This window comes from Alligator mississippiensis, chromosome 13 (genome assembly GCF_030867095.1).
Source record: "Alligator mississippiensis isolate rAllMis1 chromosome 13, rAllMis1, whole genome shotgun sequence".
NCBI lineage: Eukaryota > Metazoa > Chordata > Crocodylia > Alligatoridae > Alligator > Alligator mississippiensis.
Window position 1 is genome coordinate 4,496,553 of NC_081836.1, and position 21,628 is coordinate 4,518,180.

Below are 21,628 nucleotides of genomic sequence, written 5' to 3' on the forward strand. Positions count from 1 at the left end.
GATGCTGTAAGTCAAGACTGATGTGCGTAGCCGCAGGTTGTCAAGGCTGGAAAAGCAGGAAAAGGCAGAGTTGCACCACGAGACCTGCCTGCGTGGGTAGACAGAGACAGCAGGGATAAGTGAAAACCCGGGCAGGAGCAGAGGAAGATCCCTGTATACCGGGAAGTCGAGAACGGATCGCCGGAGGGTGCCACAGGTCCCGACAACACGCGCCGTCAGGCCAGGGCAGGGGTTTAGGGCCGGAAGGAGGTCAGTGCCGAAGTGCATTAGGAGAGGTGCATGGGGAACTTGCTAAAAGCCATACACATGCCGTCTGGCAGGACTCGGTGCTGTAGCAGCACCTGAGCATTAAATCCATTGACACACTGAAACAAAAACACATGGTGCCCTGCGGCGCGGTGCCCTGTGCTTTCCTCCCGCTGTGACCACGCTGTGTCTTTCCATTCCAGACAGTGCTCATTATTTAGACAGCCCTGTGCCATCAGGCTGCTCTTTACACACGGTCCCCTCTCCCACAGCCTGGAGGCAAGGTGGGCTAGCAAGCAGGGCACAGGCCGGCCGCCTGGAAGTCAGGAGGGGTGCCTTCTCCTCCCTGCTCTTCTCCTGGGCTTAAGCAAGTCCTTGGCTGTGTTTCCCCTCCTAATAATTAAGGAACTTATAGTCTGACTGTGCCTCCGGACGTTGTCCAGTTAAGCATCTCGGAAAGTCAGTACATACATATAACCATTCTTCGGGTACAGACGAGATGCATTGCTTTAGGTCAACATTTTCAAACTTGGGTGCCTGACGCAGGAAGAAGGCATTGCAAATTGCAATAGGAGTGGCTCCGTTTTCCCCAAACCTGCAGCTTCCATTGAAGTCTGTGTGGTTTGTGGGCACTTCTGGGAAAAGAAATGCTGTCAGTATTCAGGTGCTTCAATCTGCATCTTTATTCCAAGCAGTCCAGCAGGTCATGGAGGGGCCCAGGAACCAGGGGCACAATGCAAAGGAACTAGAGGGGTTATGGATGTTACCCCAAAGGTCCACAACCTTCCTCAATCCTGCTAGAAGGAAACAATTCCTGTAGGAACCAGGATCTTGCAGAGCTGAAGTTTTTAAATAACAAACTCTGGAGCGCACTTGCTAATTTTTCACATGCTCAAGACCTCCAACTCGTGTGCCACAAATGTGCACGTTCACATAAGAATTTGTGTATATGCCACGGCAGCAAAAGAAATGGGAGCTTTGCAGGTATGTTTTTGGGGGCCTGTTGTCTTGCACATGTTTAAATTTTCAGCTTCTCCGGACAGTGAGCTCAACTTTTCTGTGGCTGGTCATTTGAGGGCTCTGGGAGACCGTTGATAAGACTGAATTGCTATTAGAGAAGGGTCCCAGCCACATCATTCAGATCTGGATTTCAAACACCCCAAAATTCAAGCAGGAGCAGAACGTTTGAATACAAGGTTTGGGGGTTGGGCCCATTTCTAAGGCAACATCGTAATGTTATAGCTTGATTTTCATCTATCGGTCAAATCATTTGTAGCCTACTTAAGCCTCACATCTTCCTCTTTCCCCCTGTATATCTGGCTGATGTGTTATGTGCATTGTGTTGTAGACGGACCTGGAAAAAGACACTGTGGTAACCCTGTTCTTGGGTCAGAGCTGCACCTACACTTTAGCAGTTGCTTTAGCAGGGGATACAATGGCTCGGACCTTTTGCCTTTGTGTCAGCGGTTTGCCTTTGAACCGGGCTTGCCGATGCTGCTAGAAGCCAGCCCCGCAGTTTGGGACCCTGGTGCGGAGGCAGCAGCTTTCTTTCTGCTTCACGTGCCAGCCTGTCCCTGATCCAGCAGAAGTCTTTGCGTCCTGAGTTTGTTCACACGTGGCTGAACTCTACCTGAGTTCAGACGCAGGGAAAAAAATTATCCCAACTAGTTGTGTCAGAACAAAAGCTCTTGCCCGGGCAGGGTACTCGATAAAGCATTGTAGAGCGGTGTTGCAAGGGTGCCCCCACCCAGAAATGCATGAGACGGAGAAGAGGTGTCAAGGAACAATTCTCTGTCCTTACTTCTGCTGCATGCTTCGCAAGGACCGCTGCAGCTCTGGCTGGGGTGAAATAGGGGGTTATCATGAGTGCAGGGTAAGGAGCAGGTCGCAGCTGGGCTGTATCCAGAGCAGATCAGGACTCAAACTGTGCCTTTAAAAAACCGTTCCTGCTTCCCTTTTGCTCCAGGGTGCAAAATAGGTTGAAACCATCCCTATACAAGGAGCGATTTATTGACCCCCGACAACATAACTGCACTGGCTGCTACCATTGCCTCCGCTACCCCTTCCACTTTCACTCGCTCCTTCATGCACAGGCTGGGGAACCAGGGTGATGCTTTATGCTCCTTATAACTTTGTGTGGGCACCTAAGACAGCATCCAGCCCTAAAAACTTGCTCATCCATGAATGCAAGTGATACAGGAGCAAAGGATTTCTTTCTTTTTTTACTATTCTATGAAAGAAAAAAAAAGCAGCTACAACCAGCCCAGTGTTTTCTGGAATGTGAATAACGATTAGAAAATAATCTGCGCTGATCCTAGCTGGAGGAGGGACTGCAGGAGTTGGAAGGAACGGGAAAGATTGTGCCCTGGGACCTTAGCCTTGGAGTGGAGCCATTGTCAGCCTTTTAAACTGTGAATATCTTCTGGTCAGCCCCTTGCCCAGCACACGCTGCAGTTCAAAGAGTTAACCGAGTCCCTTGCGTACCTCCAGCATCCTCAGTGTAATGGCATAGGGCTATATTTATTTCAAAGCACTACTGGGATTAAGCACATTGTATTGGTCCAGTGCCTAGCAAAATGGTGTGGCTGGCTGGCAACCGGGACTCCTGGGTGTTCCTGCGGTAAAAACAAGTAATCGGAAAGAAGCCAAGCTTTGGTCTCATGCAGAGCTGGTGAAACAGTCTGAATGTCACTGAAGAACGGGGATGTGTTTAAATGGAGGTTACCCATCAGCTCTTCATATTTTACATTGTTCATTGGCCTTACCGTGGCCATAACCTGACCCAGTCTGATCCCAACTTTGCAGGTGCCGTTAGATCTGCATCGTGTAGAGCTGGGCTAGCTGGCAACCAAAAGGAGGGAGAGGGATCCCCGAAGAGATGTGGAGACTCCTGAGACACCCACATCTGTGCTAGTGGTGGGGGCACAAGGGGCCTGAGTGAATGAAGCATGGCTGTGACTTGGGTGCAGGTCTCCAACCCCCCAGTTGACATTTCAGTCCCTCAAAGCGATGCTGAAACTTTGAGCACTTTTTATATTGCTCTATGAAATGGGGAAGCAGCACGAGGATGAAGTAGCAGAAGACCGGGCTGCAATGAGCTGGGTGAGGCCGTGCTCTGAGCGCTCTCTATACTGCCAGTGGGATAAGTGCAAGTGGGACGTGGATAGAAAAAGTACCTGTGCCCCACTGTGCTTCAACCATGTGCTGCTCTGAATTTCCTGCCGGGATAGGAGCCTGGCAAGCCACGTAGCTTGTCCTGACTTTACCCACATCTCCAAAATAAAAGCTGGAAAGTTGTCATCCCTTCCCCTCCATGTCTTATTATTCAGCCCCCACTTCCCGGTGACTGGAGGGCTTCCACGCCTCCCCTCCCCGTGCCCACGTCCCCTTCACAGCTCTTCTGAAAACCATCAGAAAACCAACCCTGCATCTGGTGTAAATGAACACAGCTCAATGGCCTTCCATGGAGGTACAAGCATTTGCCCCCCTGGAGGGTCTGGCCCATTGATTTCAATGGTGGGTCACTGACTTGTGCCAGCAGTGTCCTTTCTTTGCCTGCGGAAAAAAAATGATTAAAAGGCACGAACGAGGTGGAGCCCAGAAAAGAAAGAGAGCAAATAAGAGGAAACCCCCAGCTCGCAGTGATCAGACCCCTCCCTTTCCCCAGCTGGGCTCTCCCCCGCTTCCCAATTTTGGGATCCTGATTGAACCAAACGGACGCAGGCGGAGAGGCAGGGAGTGGAGGAGCGGGTGCGCCCCCACGGTCTCTCTCGTGCAGTCCTCAGCTGGTTCCTGTGTCTGCCACAAGCACGCAGCTATGAATATTGAAGTGAAAAGGGCCTTTTATGGACTTCACAGATGTGCTGAGGAGTTGGGGAGGGCCTCATTACCTCGGGGTGCTTTAAAAGGCCAAACAAAAGCCAGAAGAAAGAGTATTGGGGAGGGGAGGGGAGGGGGCAGGGAGGCGAGAACTGGAGAAAAGTTGAAAGAAAAGAAAAGAAGACTGGACTTGATGGATATTCCATCTGTTTATGTTCAGGCCAGTGCAGGGAGTTAACAAAGGCCGTCGGAGGCAGAGACTCCCTCTCGCTCGCTCTATCTCTCCCCACATTTTCTGGATGATTTGGTCTGCTTCACTTCTTATGTGCGACCGAAGCTGTTTACGTGACCATGTGTCTTTGCGTGGGCACTGCAGCTGGCATCTCCATCTCCCCTTCCAGGCACTGGTGTCCAGCGGGACTTCCTAGGGCCCCGGTGCTTTTTTGCTACTCTATCGTTCAGAGCAGTAGATGAAGTCTCGCTGAGGCCAGATCCCTAGCTGGTTTGCATGAGGGATTTGGGTGGAGATGGGCTGTTTTCTACCTCGGCAGAGAAGCTGGCTTGGTCTGCATGCGTCCAGCTGAAGTGGTAAGCAGAGCAGCCTCCCCTTATCGCCTATCTGGATAAAGGTAACTGGTAAAAGTCTCCGAAGAATTGTGGTCGGTTAGGTGTGAGATGTTTGGTACAGCTGGGGTAAAGGGCTCATGTATATTCCCAAGGTGGATGGATGGGTGGATATGGGCAGGGCTCAAAAGTACAGCCATTGCCCATATCTTTACTCAACGGTGACCTTCGTTGTGTAACAACAGCCAGTCTCAGTCTCGCCAGCCTCAAGGACCAGCTGGTGCTGTAGATGGTCGGGATTGCTATTTTGCACTCCAAAACTCATCCCGTGCGCCAGTCCTCGTGGGTCTATTGCTCCACAGCCCTCGAGCCCCGCTTGCCAGCCAGGGCAAGAGCCCTGAATATATGGTGTGGTTGCATCAAAGGTGTTACTCCATCGTGTGGCATTCGGCCTCGCTCAGGAGAGCGCTGATGAGAGACTTGATGGGCATCTGCAGCGTCTCTCTCCTGCTTCCACCTGGAACGGGAGCATTGACTTCGAGCACATTGCATGTCCTGTTTTCACTGAGCTGCTGTTTTCCTGATGGCAACTTGGGCAAAATCACAGAAAATGAGGGTTGAAGGGAGCTCAGGAGGTCACATCTAGTCCAACCCCTGCTCCAAGCAGGACCAGCCCCAACTGCATCATCTCAGACACGGCTTTCCCATTGCCACTTGGATCTCAGCACTAGAAAACACGGTTGCAGAGCAGGCTTGGGTACTTTGAGTTCAGGCTGAGGATAAGATTGAAGCCACACTATATTCATCTTATCTGAGGTGTTTCTATACCTTCTGAGAGCATCCCAGTCTCTTGGATGTATTTATCCTCACTGCTGTGGGGTCAGGATGTTCCCCTCCTGCAGACAGACAGTGTGACATGAACAATGTCATGCAGAGCGGGAACTGCACACAGGCCTCCCGATGATAGCACCCTACCTACCAGGTAATCCTTCCTTTCGTACAGTCGTGTGACCCTTTCATGACAAAAATGCCACATGAAATGCTTCCAGATCTGGGCTTTGTCAGGAGCCCAAAACCAGTTGGTGAGGAAGGGCCTTGTTCTAGCATGGATTTAGAGGCTTGGATGGCAGCCAGGTGAAGCCTGGCAGCCAGGTCCAGCAAAACAGGGTGGCTCTGTCCAAGTTCCTCCTTGCATCTTCCTCTTCATCCCTTGGACCCGAAACACCCGTGTGAATACGTGGGAAAGAGGCTCTGATTCCCCGGCTCCCGACCATAGAGGCTGTGTACGGTTTGACTCCACGTTGCATGAAGTCCCCTGCCAAATTGAACCTTTACAGCACCCCGGCATCTGCCTTTTCCATTTTATTTGCATTCTCTGCCTTCTTAAATCTCCATCCTCCTCACCTGCATAGCTGCTAAAGCTTCTCCTGCCTCGTGCAATCTCCAATATGATCTTGTGCGTTCAGGGGGAGATGGTGACACGATGAAGGGAATTACCCAGCTGTGAAACACCTCTCCGCTCCCCCCGCTCCCCATTCTTCTGCAGCATTGCCTTCACTGTTAGTGTTATTTCCAAGTTGTAAAGTCCATAATGGACATTACCTCGATCTGTGGTTCGGTTACAGCTGGCCAGTTCGGTGCCTGAATAAAAAAAACGCCAGCCCCTCGTCTCCGAAGGCCCCACACTAATGCTTTGCTGAACACCGCGGTCCCCAGCTGAGCTGTAAATGACTTTTTCATTTTCCTAGGCCTGCTACCCAGTCTGCTTGGTATTCAAGGGCACCCCACCAATACGCACTGTCATTCTGCTTGGGCCGAATTACTTGATTAAAACGCATATCAACTATTATGAGATTCGTTTTTTCTGCCACTGCTCCACACCGCAGCCCTTAAACTATGTTAAACTGTAATACTGCAGGGGCGGGAGGGGAGGGGGAGGTATTTCAGGAGAGAGGGGAGTTTACAGGTTGGAGAAGAAAATAATCCCAGCTATATTGCATGTGCTGGTTATTGTTTCTTTGTGGCTGGGAAGGTGGATTTGGAACCTCTCTGCCCCTCTTGATTGCATCTGCAGTTAAATAGGCTGCTGGAGGGGGGGAATTATTGTGCAGAAATCTCATTTAGACAGACCCCCCCCGCCTCGCTGTCTCATTTAGGGCTCAATACTCCATCAGGCTCAAAGAAGAGAGAGGGAGCCAGAAAAGCCAGTTGAGTTTTGCACGTCGCCAAAAAATACATCACAGAAATATAATTCTTTTGTGCCCGCGACACAGCCGCCACCTCTCTCCTTAGCTCAGCTCCTCTATAGTCTTGTTTGCATTTTGATGGATTTTGTTTGCTCTCTCTGCCCATTGCTCTCTCCAGAGAGAAAGGCAGATGCTCAAAATTAAATGGCAGGGCCGGTTTGCTCTTGGTCATGGAGCCACTGCTGGTGGTCAGAAAAGTGGCACTGCCAGAGGTGGAAGGAGGGGTTTGGGGATCCTGTGCCCAGCCTTGCCAGCTCTGCCAGGCACCTGACATCCAAGCCATGCTCTTTCTGTCTCCTCCGTCACCCTATGGATTATGATCCTGCTATCGATTCACCCAGCAAAATAGAAGCCGCATCCTGCGGCAATAATGGCAGTGGTGTAAAAACTCCAGGTCGGGATCCTCTAGCGGGTAGAGGGGCGTTTTAAGTCTTTTAGCTCCCACATAAAGATAAGGGGCCTATAAATGAGTTAGTCCAGTGATCCCAAACTTTCTCAACTCCACAGAAGACGATACTCAGCCAATTGCATGCTGCCAGCAGTGTCATACTTCGCTCTTCCTGCCAACTTCTGGTTTAGCTTTTTAATTTCCAGTGGCCACAAGCAACCTCAGAGGGTTTTATTGCTCCTGAGCTGTGGCATGGCGCCCTCTGAGCTAGTCTTTTGCTGTGGACGCAACTCTCTAGCCAAGCAGGGATTCGATCCTTCGGACCCTCAAAGGTCCGCAGAGCCTGTGCCCTTTCCGTCCTCTGCGGCGTGTGAAATCCATCTGTCATCCTGCCTGTCCGGCTGTCCCCAACATGCTGGAGGGCCATCAACCGTCTGTTTGCACAGGCAAGGGGAAGAGTCATGAAGGAAGGACCAAGCTTTTGGCTCTGGTTCATTAGGGCTGCTGACGGCCCGTATGCATACATATATAGGGAACAAGCAGGAGCAACTCGGGAGTTGTTCTAGGGAAGGGCAGACTGCGATGCACTTCCTTGCACTAAATTGCACGCAGCGTCTCTAATGGCAGTAGGGGGGTGTGGGGTGCCAGGTGCTGTTCCACCTGGAGAAGGGATTGCAGTCTGACCTAGCATTTCTGTTATTCGTGTCCTGAGCAGACAGGAGGTCCAGCACGGTCCTGCAGCATCAAGAAAAGCTTCCCTCCATGGAGGTCTTCCCTTGGCCCGGTGCAATGCCCTTGTACCTTGGGTGCTGTTGGCTTGAGACGGTTCCACCAGTTTTCCTGCGAGTAGGTGCTAATCTCCTCTGCTTTTTTGGTGCTGTCCTCTTGGGACACCCCAGCAAGTGCCTGGTGCCCCTGTTGTGCCAGGGACCGCTGTCTGCTCCAGGGGCCCAGATTGCCTTCAGCAGAGACACAGGACTCAGCTCAGCCCTCCAAACCCTTCTTTCTTTCTTTCTTCCTCTCCGTATTTAGGATGGTGCAGCGGGGAATAAGGGATTGAGAGCAAGAGAGCAAGGAAATGAGTTACAGAAGGAGAGAAAGTGATGCAGAGAGATGAGAACTATTGAAGGAGGCAACGCGCAGCTCCCTTTACCCCTTACAAAATCCGATTGCTGCTTTAATGAATGCGTTTCCATGTCCGATCCTGCCTGCGAATCCTTCCAGACGGCATCGAGGTGCTTCAGGGGAAGGCAGCGGGTCCTTGTAGAGCATCAAGGGCCCAGGCTGAGCCTGGAGGGTCTTGTTGTGGCCCATTCCACCTAATCCTATTGATTAATTTAACTTCAGGGCTAAGAGGCGCCCAGAAGCAATGATGGTGGGGGGGCAGGGAGGGAGCAGATGAGGGGAGGAAGCAGCTGGGGAGAGGGAGGGGAAAGTCAGCTCCTTAATTATGGAGGGTTTTGCTGCTTCTCCTCCCCCTCCACTCCCACCCCTTTCAGGCCCCTCCAGGTGCCCCCCGTCAGCTCCCCCTAATTACACTCCCCACCTCAGCTGGCATCGTTACCCAGGAATGCACCTTTGTGGGCCAGGCCTTACACTTTTTCATGCTAGACTGGATTCTCAAACCAGCTCCCGCTCCCCTGCAGCTCTCCCCCAGGCCATCCCATACACACCCTGCAGGTCCCGCTCTGGCCACATCCCCATTATATGGGAGGTGCCATCTTGCACCATAAATGCCTCCTTCCCCTTCTTCCTCACTTCTTGCAAATCTCCACTGAGCCCTGCCTCCTCTCCAAAGGGGCAAGGTGTTAGTGCGGGAAGACAATGATGCAGGTGCAGATGAGACCAGATCTGAATAATCCCACCTTTGGGCACAGTGGGCATCGTGAGCTCATGCCGAATGCAACTAGAGATTGTTGGAGCAGACCTTGAGCTGCTGCAAACCGGCACGGCTCCGTCCCGATTTGTGCCAGCTGAGAATCTGGCCCACTGACACCAGTGGAGCTGCATGGACTTTTCTCATGCTGAGCTTCTGTCTCAGTGTAATTATTCTTAATGACTGTGTATCATCATTGTGCTCAGGCCCTGCAGTGCTCGGTGCTGTACATACCCACAGGCAGACACCCATGTCCTGCAATCTCAGTACGGGGGGAAGCTTGCAAAGTTTTGCAAATCATGCACTTTTTCAAGCTGGCAGACTTTCTTTCCCCTGTAATTTAAAACCCTGTTTCTTTCCAAGAGCACTACCATTCAGACAAAAGAATAGTGTTGCTTTTCCCCTCAGCTACAGGGCAGCTGTGCTGAGTTTTAAAGATAGAATCACACAAAAATTAGGCTGGGACCAGTGCAGTGTCTCCTTTTCCATTCGAGTTTTCCCCTTTCCCCTCTCCAATGCCTTTTTCATGTATCCTCTCTCAGTTGCTTTCTTTTTGCACCCAATCCCTAGGCAAAATGGCATCCTAGAGGGGCTGATAGTGAATGATCTAATATTTCCCTGTACATCATTACAAATAGTGAAGGGTAAATCACACAAGACCAAGTGCTTGATTTTCCACTTCCTTGGACTAAAGGTGGTCATTTACTCTTCTCCGGAGCAGATGTCAGATGCTGTCAAATCACGGTTGTTATTAGTTGCTTGGCAGCTGCATTTGGAAGCATCTGCCCCTTGAGCTAGGTGCTGTACAACCAGCTAACTAAGAGATGGTCCTTGTCCAGAAGAGCTTACAAACTAAGTGGGCACTCTCCATCCGCTCTCAGCAGATTAACCTGCACACCCAATTCTGCATGCCATTTTCTTCCATGGTGTAAAGCAGGAAGGCGTCATACTCAAACACTTTATATAGCTGAGGTCTTGTCCGCATGGGACACTAGTACTGACTTGACTATACTGGTATAGAGAGGTGGTCAGCTGTGTTACTCTGAAGCCAGGCAGAAGTACTAGTACAGTCTTGGTGGTACAAGCCTGTTAGTTTGGATACATTTATACCAGTGTAAAAGTGGTTTTACCAGGATAATTTCTTCCCATAAGGAAAGAACAAACTCTAACAGTATAAGGCACCTTCTCCCTGGCATGGCTGCATCTGCACAAGCGGTTGTACTAGTATAACAATTCTGGTTAAAATAAAAAAAAGAAAGAAAAAGTCTCATTCCCTTCATGGAAAGACAGATGCAAAATCTGCGCAGAGTCCAGGTCACACTCCGCTATCCCTTGGGTCTGTGTAAGGCAGGTGAGGACCTTGTGAAATGCCTACCTACTTCCAGCCAGAACCAAAATAATGCAAAAACAACCTTTCCTTCACTATTTCACCCTGCTGCTCCCAGTCCTGGCTGGAGCCCCAGACCACAGAAGTGCACGGTAAAAAAAAAATCAATACCCGGGGTGGGAGGGGGGAAGTATCCAAACATTTTCAACCTGAAAAATAGTTTTACAGGGAGGACAGTTTGGAGGGAATCCCCTTTGGATAACATTTGGGCAGCAAATCCTGTAGCTTTGTGTCCACCTCCAGCGCAAGGATAATAGCAGCACGTTTCCCCGCCATAGGCTCCAATGGGTGAGGGCTGGAAAAGACCTGTTAGATCGTTGAATCCATCTTTATGCAGTTACGGGAGATCGTCCCCTGATAATAGAGGATGCATTGGATAATAGGCTGATACCACACTCAATCTTAGCCAGAAGGCTGCCTGCATTATTTAATAAATCTGTGTCTGACAGTAGCAGCTGCATCCTGCTAAGAGCAGCTGGTTCCAGACGTGCCCTGGGATTTTTCTTGCTCTCTTGGTCCTTCTTTATGGTCTTGTTGTTGAAGCACAGGACTTGGCATCAGGCGCTTTGGGTTCCCTTCCCAGCCCTGCTGCTGCCTTGCTGTGTGACGATGGGCAAGTCGCCTCCTTGCTCTGCACCACAGTTTTTTGGTAAAATGCAGAGACTATCCAGCTCGAGCTTTCGGAGATGGGAAGCACCCCAAAAGTTCTCTGTTGCTGCTGCTCCTTTCCAGTGGTGGCCTTTGACTGTCTCTCACCTTGGCTAGTTAGATAGATACCCAACACATCACGGGGGGATGCTGTGAATTAAGTGTCAGGACAAGGACTGATCCTTCCAGGGCTCCTGAAGCAGGCAAGGTATTGCAGATCCATGGATGTTAAAGGAAGCTTAGCTCCTTCCCTTTATGGCTCATCACAGCCAAAAAAGTACAAGAGGCTGCAAGGTGGTGAGGCCAAGTGAGGAGGTGAAAAGGTTTGGAAGGGTCTTTTAGGGTTATTTTAACTTATCTACGCCCATAAGGTATTTCTACAGCATGGCTGTACAGCATAGTGATAGGTATCTGAGCAGTATCTGAGCTCTAGTTATTCGGGTACAGGTATCTGAGCTCTAGATATTCGGGTATAGGTATCTGAGCTCTAGATATTCGGGTATAGGTATCTGAGCACTAGTTACTTGGGTATAGGTATCTGAGCTCAAGTTATTCGGGTATAGGTATCTGAGCTCTAGTTATTCGGGTATAGGTATCTGAGCTCAAGTTATTCGGGTATAGGTATCTAAACTCAAGTTATTCGGGTATAGGTATCTGAGCTCTAGTTATTCAGGTATAGGTATCTGAGCTCAAGTTATTCAGGTATAGGTATCCGAGCTCTAGTTATTCAGGTATAGGTATCTGAGCTCTAGTTATTCAGGTATAGGTATCTGAGCTCTAGTTATTCAGGTATAGGTATCTGAGCTCTAGATATTCGGGTATAGGTATCTGAGCACTAGTTACTTGGGTATAGGTATCTGAGCTCAAGTTATTCGGGTATAGGTATCTGAGCTCTAGTTATTCAGGTATAGGTATCTGAGCTCAAGTTATTCGGGTACAGGTATCTGAGCTCTGGTTTTTCAGGTATAGGTATCTGAGCTCAAGTTATTCAGGTATAGGTATCCGAGCTCTAGTTATTCAGGTATAGGTATCTGAGCTCTAGTTATTCGGGTATAGGTATCTGAGCTCAAGTTATTCGGGTATAGGTATCTGAGCTCTAGTTATTCAGGTATAGGTATCTAAACTCAAGTTATTCGGGTATAGGTATCTGAGCTCTAGTTATTCAGGTATAGGTATCTGAGCTCTAGTTATTCAGGTATAGGTATCTGAGCTCTAGATATTCGGGTATAGGTATCTGAGCACTAGTTACTTGGGTATAGGTATCTGAGCTCAAGTTATTCGGGTATAGGTATCTGAGCTCTAGTTATTCAGGTATAGGTATCTGAGCTCAAGTTATTCGGGTATAGGTATCTGAGCTCTAGTTATTCAGGTATAGGTATCTGAGCTCAAGTTATTCAGGTATAGGTATCCGAGCTCTAGTTATTCAGGTATAGGTATCTGAGCTCTAGTTATTCGGGTATAGGTATCTGAGCTCAAGTTATTCGGGTATAGGTATCTGAGCTCTAGTTATTCAGGTGAGTCAGCTGGATGGGCCCATAGCTTCTTGCACTAGCTCCAGGTAGGCTGGTGAGTCTGAAGAAAATAGTATTTATTCTTAATTTTCACATATATACTGTGATGGACCTGAGAGGCTGTGCCAACATACATCAAATAAGCCCTGCTCCAAAATGCTTATGGTCTAACAGAGATGCAGCCAAGAGTGGAGGGGACAAACAAGAGGCTGCTTTAGGGGGGGTGGAGTGGAGGTAACAAATATAGTTATACGTGGACAATTAATTCTTAACTAAGTCAGGAGCTGCAGTTACGGTAACCACTGTTGGTAACAGGTGTCCTACTGCTTCCTCCCAGGTAGCCAGGCGGGTTTGAGGTATTCTGGTGGTTTTATTGCATTATTTACTTTGGGATCCAGCAGCGCATAGGGATCTGGATGGGGGATCGGGGCTGCATTGCGTCGGCTGCTTTATTCCCATGAAAGACCTGAAGGTAAAGTCTACGGAGGTTCTTAAGGGGTGAGCTTGGTTCAGATGCCTGAATATTTTCCAGTGGCCATTCCTGTATTGAAGTTAAGTCTAGCTAATCCTTTGAGCATAGCAAAGATAAAACCCCATACAGTTAGATCATAAATAGCCTGAGCTTGTCAGGTAAGTGTGTGTATTACCTGTGTGCCAATACCTGCAGGGGCAGAGAAATTGCGTCTGACTTGATGAGTTTGTCTTGACCCCTCCCAAGTGCCGCATCGTTATCAGAGCTATCGTTCATTGAGACTCCAACTTACCTCTGTCTTCCCTTTTATTATTACCCATCCCTGCCCTAAAGAACACCGACTCAGGATGCCAACCAGGGCTGGTCAAAGAGATCATTGTATTTGCATGAATGACATTCATCAGATGTTCTCAGCTTCCAGATGTGCTTGTCCCTGGCCCAGATTCATGCACGGTGAAGGGAGTAGCGTTCACATGCATGGTGCACAGTGCTTGGGAATACAGATATTCTTGCTTGCCCCATTTTAGACCCCGAAAACCTGATGGCGCTGCACAATCATATCCCAGAGCAGGGGTTAGGAGCAGTGTGAGTCCATGGTTTGGTGGTTTCCCTGGCTCTGAGACCATGGGCTTGCCACAACAACAGCAGAGCCCACGGTATGGCTCAAATAAATGAGACCAAGCCTCAGACCCACGCTATGCCCTCCTCGCCAAGAACCTGGTGGTGAAAGCACCTTGCACTGCAGCATCCTGCAGCCACTGGTGCTGGTGACCCCATCGTTATAAATAATCAGGCCCTGCCTCGCCTCCCCTGCGTACCTGTGCCATTCAGCAGTCGTGCAGGATGCCACAATTGGATTGCCCCTGCTGGGACAAAGAGAAGGAGGTTTTCGGTTCAGCCCGAAACACCTCGTAGACCTACATTTGCATCACAAGGATACTGAACCTGCACGAGGTTATATAGGGAATGCTTTGTGCTGTGAGAGGCCTCTAGAGGATGCTAACGAGTGCCGCAGTCTTGCCTCCTACTTCTAGCCTCTCCCACAAAAAGCCTCTGGTCCTGATCCCTAACCCGGGTGCAGCTCTGTGAGTATTGCCTGGATCTAACTCCAGGGCATCTTTTTTTTAGTAACTCAGGGGCATCTTTTTTTTATTTATTTTTTTAGTCCAGTATAATGGGCTTGGTTTTGTTGTTCACTGATACCTCCCATGCACAGCAAAGGTCTCATAATCCTCAGTAAGGTCCACAGTTTAAACAGTGCCATGGCGTGCTCTTCTTTCTTTCGTCCTTGGGCTAAAAAGCCTGTAGACAGTAGGGTGTCAGAGTCACTAATGAAGACAGAGTAGAGAGAGGGTCAGGATGACGGCCAAAACGTGTCCATACTTTGCTGCCTTCCCCCCCAGAGTCCATGCCACATTGCCTGCAATCACCAAAAAGCTGTTTGGAGCTGAAGGGAGCTCTTCAAACTCCTTTCCCCACATCCCTTTTGTTGCTTTTAGTCACTCATAATACTATTTTGTCGATTCAACATCCTTCTTAAAGACAGGGTCCAGAGCTGTAGTGACTGAAGTTAGGGGGCAGGTGTTCTGCTTGAGGATGGATTTTTCTCATGGATTTGATACCACAAATGGTGTTTGGGAGACAAACCTGGAGAAGAGGCCAGTTCGGCACAGGCAGCGGCAGTGGAAGTTTTCTGCGTGCCCTCCTTGAGCCGGGCGCATCTCACAGACGGGGAAGCACCACCTCTGGGCTTGTCGCGACCCACTCAATCCCCAGCCTTTCTGCAAAGACAATTGATGGAGAGCCAACTGGCAGGGTTTGGGGGGGGATGTGGATAATTCTCCATAAAGAACTGAACGGAAGCCCCAAAACTCATTTCACAATGAGCCATCAAAGGCCCAGCTGCCGGTAACAGCCATCAACCAGGGCTGGGGTTGAGTTGTGCCCTAGAGGTTAGGATCACTGTGTGCTTTATCAGTCTCCTTCAGCTTGAGGGGTGTCTCTTATAGACTGCGTGCTGGATGCAGACTATCCCCTGCTCCGGGCATCCGTATCACCCTGCCTCTGAGCACCTTATGTTTTATGGCCCTTTTTTGCCTCTATATCCTCTGCCCTTCCAACAACCCCCTGCCTAGTTCTGGGCAACTATAGATTCATTGAAAATTGCTGTCCTGTGCCCGTTCTGGAAATATTCCCAAGTGGGGAGCTTTTCTTCCCATCCCATGTGAGTTTTCAAGGCTTCATTTTTTTCTATCCCAAATTCAGACCAATGCTTAGATCTCAATGAAATATGATCCAAAAAAAAAAAAAATCAGATCGGGTTGCCCAAAGGATTTTGATGATAGATTTCATAGACATCCGGGCTGGAAGGGACCTTGTAGGATCATCGGGTGCAGCCCCCCCGCCCCAGGGGCAGGAAGTCAGCTGGGGTCAAGGGATCCCAGCAAGATAAACATCCAAATGTGTCTTGAAAGTGTCCAGAGTAGGTGCTTGCAAAATAGTTCCTTTCAGTTTTGGCTGTCTTTAATGTTATGTCAGCCTCCATTAACTAACATTGCAAAAGGAGAAGGGATTTGAAGCCAAGATAGCGGGAAACTTTCTGGAAAGGTGGGAAGGGGATTTTTGCAAGGGCTTCAAAACCTAACAAAGCAGGAGAGTTGTCAAAAGCTGCCATTGCCTTCAAACTCTTTCCGTTCTGAGAAATGGGCTTTTTCCAAAGCCTCAGAAGTGTGGACAGAAAACCCTTGACCTGCTCTATTAGGCATTTGTCAGTGGCTTAGCGGGCAGTACCGTTTCAGCACGGGTTCCCCTCCACTGCCCTGAGACATTTTGCTCCGGTTCCTTTGCCCTCTCGCCCTTTGGCTTTTCCAGGACATGCACATCACTCCCTGTCTCTTTGCCTTCCCAGGTAACAGGCTGGATGAAGGCTCGGACGTGGAGTCCGAACCGGACCTGCCCTTGAAGCGCAAGCAGCGCCGGAGCCGGACCACCTTCACTGCTGAACAGCTGGAGGAGCTGGAGAAGGCCTTCGAGAGAACCCATTACCCAGATATCTACACACGAGAGGAGCTAGCCCAGAGGACCAAGCTCACCGAGGCGCGGGTGCAGGTAAGGACCAGAGCCAGGACATGGCAGAGTACTCGGGGAGCAGAGCAGGGAGTCCACAACCCTTAAGGAAGGTGGCTCCGGCATCATCCCGGGATGAGAGGCAGAGGCGACAGCTGGAAGTGATAAGGTGGATGTTCCCTATCTCTGGAAACATGTCAACGGGGCTGCAAGACGCACAGGTTGGAGCCAGATCCAAAGCTTCCCCATAGTCCAAGGATGGCGTGTCACAGAGGTACCAGCTGCCCCGTTTCAATCCAGACTAGGGCTGCCGTCCAAACTTTCCCAAAGTGGGTGGGGAGTTCAGATCTGTGCTTTCTGCTGTGGGACGGGAAGGTGTTATACCACTGACCTCGGATAAAAGGGTGGAGGCACACTGCTTGCCACCCCCCAGCCTCCTCTCCCCCCGCCCGGGGACTGTATCATGTTCAGCAAAGGTTGCAGATTTGGCACGTGATATGTATTTTTTTTTTAATTTTTTGAACATCTCCTGAGAGTTTGCGAAGAGTGGGGAGAAAAGGGGAGGGGAAGGGAGGTGGGACTCTGACATCTACACGATTAATAGCCCTTGTGGGAACTCCACACAGAGACCCTTATGTCTTGCAGATAAAGGCTGGGTCAGCAGTGTGTGCAAACATGCAGAGGGATAAGGAGTGTGAACAGATCGGTGGGTATAATAGAGTCCCCCGGGGAAGGGGAAGGGAGGGCTGTTGAGGATTGTGCTGGGCTAAAGAAGTGAAATGGAGACACCAGCAGTCAGTCCTCCGTGCGGGCAGTGCTATTAGGTTTCAGGCTGAGCATCGGGTCTCCGTGTGTAGAGTCTGGGCTTGAATTGCAAGGGGAGTGAGGGCAGGAGCAACCCAGCCTCATGACTTTCCAAGTAAGCATTTGGATGGAAGCAAAACAGGCGTTTTTCTGTGCACTCGCACACCAGCAGGTCCGTAGGGCTGAATCACGCCCAAAGCCAGACAAGAGAAGGCGTTTCCCCACAGACAGCCACTCGGACAACCCCATCGTTCATGCTCTTCCCCCGTCGCCTTCCTCAGCGAAGGAGATGAAGAGCCAGGAATGCTGCATCTCATAGGGTTTCCCGTGCATCTTCTCACCTCTCAGGGGCCTTTCCTGGAGGGGTGACAATCGGCCCCTCCTACTCCGAGATGGAAAAGATGCCCTAATTCAGGCCAGGTTCCCTGCAGGCACAAGCTGCGTCATCCCAGCAGATGCAGCATAGCCAACACCTAGATGTCTTAGCAATGGAGATGCCATTCGTGCCACTTGTGAAAGGCTGTAGCGAGGACTGGAGCTGGATGCAACGAGCAGCTTCTCTGTGTCCGAGGCATTATATTGGGTTTGTTGCCTTCTTAATGTATGGGGCATGGGTGGTGGGGACCAGGCTGCTGTCAAGCAGAAACACCCCTTTATTTCTTGTCGGGCCCAGGCAGCAGAAGGTTGCACCATGCACCATGGTTTTTGCAGGGAGGTGCATCCTGAGTTGCACCGTGGTTTTTGCAGGGAGGTGAATCAAGAGGCAGGGGGTATATCTCTGCCTCCGGGAAGGGCTGGGGAGAGGCTCTGTAGCAGACGCTTGCTGGCAGGGCGGGGTGGCATCAGTACAAGAGGACAGGTTGGGAGTCCTTTGTCCTTCAAGAGCTTGTGAAGCCTTGACAATCCCCCTCCGCCCCCAACACCTGCTCCAAGCAAGTTGTGCTCTTTCCAGCTTGGGCAGAGAGAGTTTGTCAACGAAGGGGCCTTTTAAGCACCAAGCCGCCGTTGTCCTATACCTCGACTGATGCGGACGTGAGCAGACCTTGATGGAGGTACGAGAAGGTGCAGATGTGTCGAACATGCGCCAAGAAAGGTGCCCAGAGGGCGGATTTGACTTGGCCAAGGACCTCCGAGCACATGTTTATGGTGAAAAAACACATCTGTGTTGCAGAGCCAGAAACAGGGCGAGCAGGGAGGGGAGGGAGAGTCCCAGGGATGCCCATCTGCTCAGAGTCCTCCACGCAGCCCCATGCCAGGCCTTGAAATGGAGGGCACCCACGCAGCTGGAGGGCCGACCTCCCAGTGGCAAGGGGGCAGGGAGCAGAGGAAGCCAAAGCAACGTCAGTGACTAAATGAAGGAAAGTAAAGCCCCTTCCCGCATCCCGAGCCGTGATCCACGAATCCCTCTCTCTGCTCCCAGGCAGCTCGCAGGGAGGCTCCTGCCAGAGTCCAAGTAGCAGCTGTTCTCCGAGGCACATTCCTGATGGCTTTCTCATTCCGACATCCTGGCAGGCTCGGCTTCTTCCCACCACTTTTAAGCCTGCCGCCCCTTGTAAAATTTTCTGGATATCAGAGCGGATCTTTTACTGGCTCTCGGGACCCACGAACATTAGTCAATCAAGTTCTTGTGGAAAAAAAACACACACGCACCCAGCAGGGAAACTCCTGCCACCTCCCGCAGTCCTGTTCCCGTCTCTTCGGAGACTCAAAGGCCTCCTAGTATTATATTGGTAGGAGCAGTAGCAGCAGCTGGGATCGGGGCTTTGTGCTAGATGCTGCGTCTCAGCCTCATGTGGACGGGGAGATGGAGATGAGAGATGGGCCTTATGCTAGGTGCGGTACGAGCACGTAGTCAGAGAGGGGCCGTGCCCCAAAGACCCTACAGAGTTAATGGACAAGGCAGGCAGAAGGGAAGAGGAGACACAGAGGTGCAGGGAAAGTGAGCAACTTTTCCAAAGTCATGCAGACCCAGCGATTGAACCTAGGTCGGCTGAGCACCAGTCCAGTGCCTTGTCTATTGGAGGATGCTGCCTTCATGACCTGCTATAAGGTGGCGGGATTGTATCCAGCAAATCCTGCTTTCAATCCAAGAGTGTGTTGAAGTCAAGTCTAAGTGATACTCTTGTTACTTAATGTGTGCCCAGCGAAACTCCCACCAGAGATCAGGCTCTCACCGGGTTATGCGCTAGATGGTCCCTCACCTGCTTTTCCTTCTCACCCGCTTGCCACTGTTTGCTTTCAGATATGAAATGAGCTCCCTCTAGTCCCATTTATTCTCCCTGCTCTCTGAGTCCATACCCATGGGCTCCCCTCCATCTGAGAGGCCCTTCAGTCCATTAAAGTTTATGAGCAGGACTTTGGAGCCTGGCTGGCCATGCAGCTGTGCAGCTAAGTGGAAGTTTAACACGTTGACAGCTAATAAAGTTTGCAAGCTGAATAACGGGGAGGGGGGAGGAGGAAGCAGCAACAGTTGTGAGCTCCAGTTTCTCCTCTGCGGAGGGGATCCTTTAGGGCCGAGCAACATTTTGGTAGGCCCATCTCGATTGCTGTGCCCTCAGGGTGCCAGGATCCAGCTTGGACACACTCCAAGATCTAAGTGATTTGGAGGCTGATCCAAAGCCTGCTGAAGTCAGTGGAAAGCTTCCCCTCCCCTGCCTTGATTTCATTTCAGCGGCTTTGGAGCAGCAGCTTAATGCCTGAGCTGAATTCCCGTCCGCTGGACCATGATGTCTCCTTGACATAGCGGCTGTTTGCTGCTCTGCATGCTCCTGGTGCAGGAGTTTGAGAGACCCAGTCCCAGTAGCATGTGTGAAGAAGCGCTTTAAGCTCCCCCCAAACTGGGGTCTAGCAAATATTGCTCCCAGACTCCCAGCTCATGTAGAGATCTCGGCATCGGGAATATTTTTCAAACATCGGCGGTAACACACAGGGTCCAGGCCAAGCAACTGGGCTGTGTTTATCCCACCGTTACCATGAACGGGCTCATTTTGATGGCTCCCAAAGTAGTATTTCACTATTCCTTCCCAGAAGCCTGCTGGGAGCTTTCGGAAAACACATGGTATACTTTGTTACTCAACATTGCTCGCGAGTGAATCAGATGGACGTACCCCGAGCAGCTGGGTCTAGTGAGTAAATTGATCCTAGTCCCTGTGGCCGAGGCAGTGGGCACTTCCTGGGAATTAATGAGGAGCTAGAAGGAGCTGATGCATTGATATGCTGATGATGGCTATTAATCCCCAGGAAATTCCATGCACCGAGAGATCTTTATTTCTATGCTAACATTACAGTAGGATGAAGGGTTGGAGACCCATAGGCTTATTGATCATTTTTAAGGAGGATGCAATTGCGGTGGGTCTGGACACAATAGACCGTGCGCCGTGTTGAGTAAAAGGACTCAGGTCTGTTCTGATTATTCCACGCGGTTTATAATCCCAGCTAGCGATCCTCTAAGCCAGTGGGGGCCAACCTTTTTGGCAGGCACGCCACAAATCAGCCCCACACCCTGCCTAAGCGCTCCTCTGATTCCCTTCCTTTACCCAATCTGCTGCTCTACTTTCTGTTTCCTTCCCTGTGCTCCCTGCTTGATCTGCTGCTCTGTTTTGTGCTCCTTGCCCTATCCGCCATTCTGCTGCCAGTGCCCTCCCCGATCCACCGCATGCCACATATGGAGGCTGCCGTGCCCCCCACTGCCCAGCCACTTGCAGAAAAGCACGACTTTTATACGCAGGTTCACATCATCATAAACAAGCAGCCACCTATGCTAGCGCGCGGACATCGTCTCCAAAATTGAAGATCAAGGAAAAAAGAATTCCTTTAATTGTCCACAAAAAAAAATTTTTTCATTCGAAACTTTTTTTTTCAGATTGTTCCATCTTTTTTTGTTTCATTTTGGTGAGAGAATTTTCTCGCTCGTTGATCCATTCTTTAAAAAAAACAAAAAACTGCTATGGTTGTGTGTGAAAAAATATATCAGTTGGGGGGACACTTTTTTTTGTCTTTGATTTTGCATTTTTGCACTTCTCAATGTGGGGGGAAATAGAGCTTTCTATTGGAATGAAGCAACAGTTTTGGAAGAGGCTGGAGTGTTTTGTGCTGAAAGTTTTTATTGGAAAAGGGGACATTTTGAAGAACTCCTGTGGTTCCTTTAAAACGTCTTCCAAATGGCAGTTTCCCTTAAAATTTGGCTTTGATGAAAAAAATGTTGACTCTTCCATATGAGAGTGATGTTCTGTATAACTCAGTCATGGGGACATATGGGGCCAGAGCCTCAGGCGGTGATAATGTGTTTAGCTCCATTTATACACGGGTCTAGGTTGTAGCCGTGTTGGTCTCAGGACACAGGCAAACAAGGTGCTTTGGTAAATCTGCTATCTTTTATTAGACCAGAAATTCTTCTTTGCAAGCTTTTAGGTATAAATACCCTTCATCAGGCCGAGGAAGCATCTGCAGTGGATGTGCGCTCTTCCTGAAAGCTTGCAAAGAAGAATTTTTCCAAGTATTTGAGTTGGTCTAATAAAAGATATTAGATTGCCCTAAAGAACCTTGTCGGCCTAGCTCCATTTATTGCTTTACACCAGTTTACACCAATTTATAGCAGGTGG

At 50.0% G+C, this 21,628-nt stretch overlaps 1 protein-coding gene across 3 annotated transcripts in view; it reads left to right on the forward strand.

The window, feature by feature from the left end:
• Positions 1 to 21,628, forward strand: part of PAX7 (paired box 7) — a 134,758-nt gene that overhangs the window by 43,563 nt on the left and 69,567 nt on the right. For all 3 annotated transcript variants that reach the window (XM_059716313.1, XM_059716315.1, XM_059716314.1), the window contains exon 5: positions 16,066 to 16,265. In XM_059716313.1, coding sequence (XP_059572296.1) covers positions 16,066 to 16,265 — 200 coding nt within the window. The remainder of the gene's footprint in view (positions 1 to 16,065; positions 16,266 to 21,628) is intronic.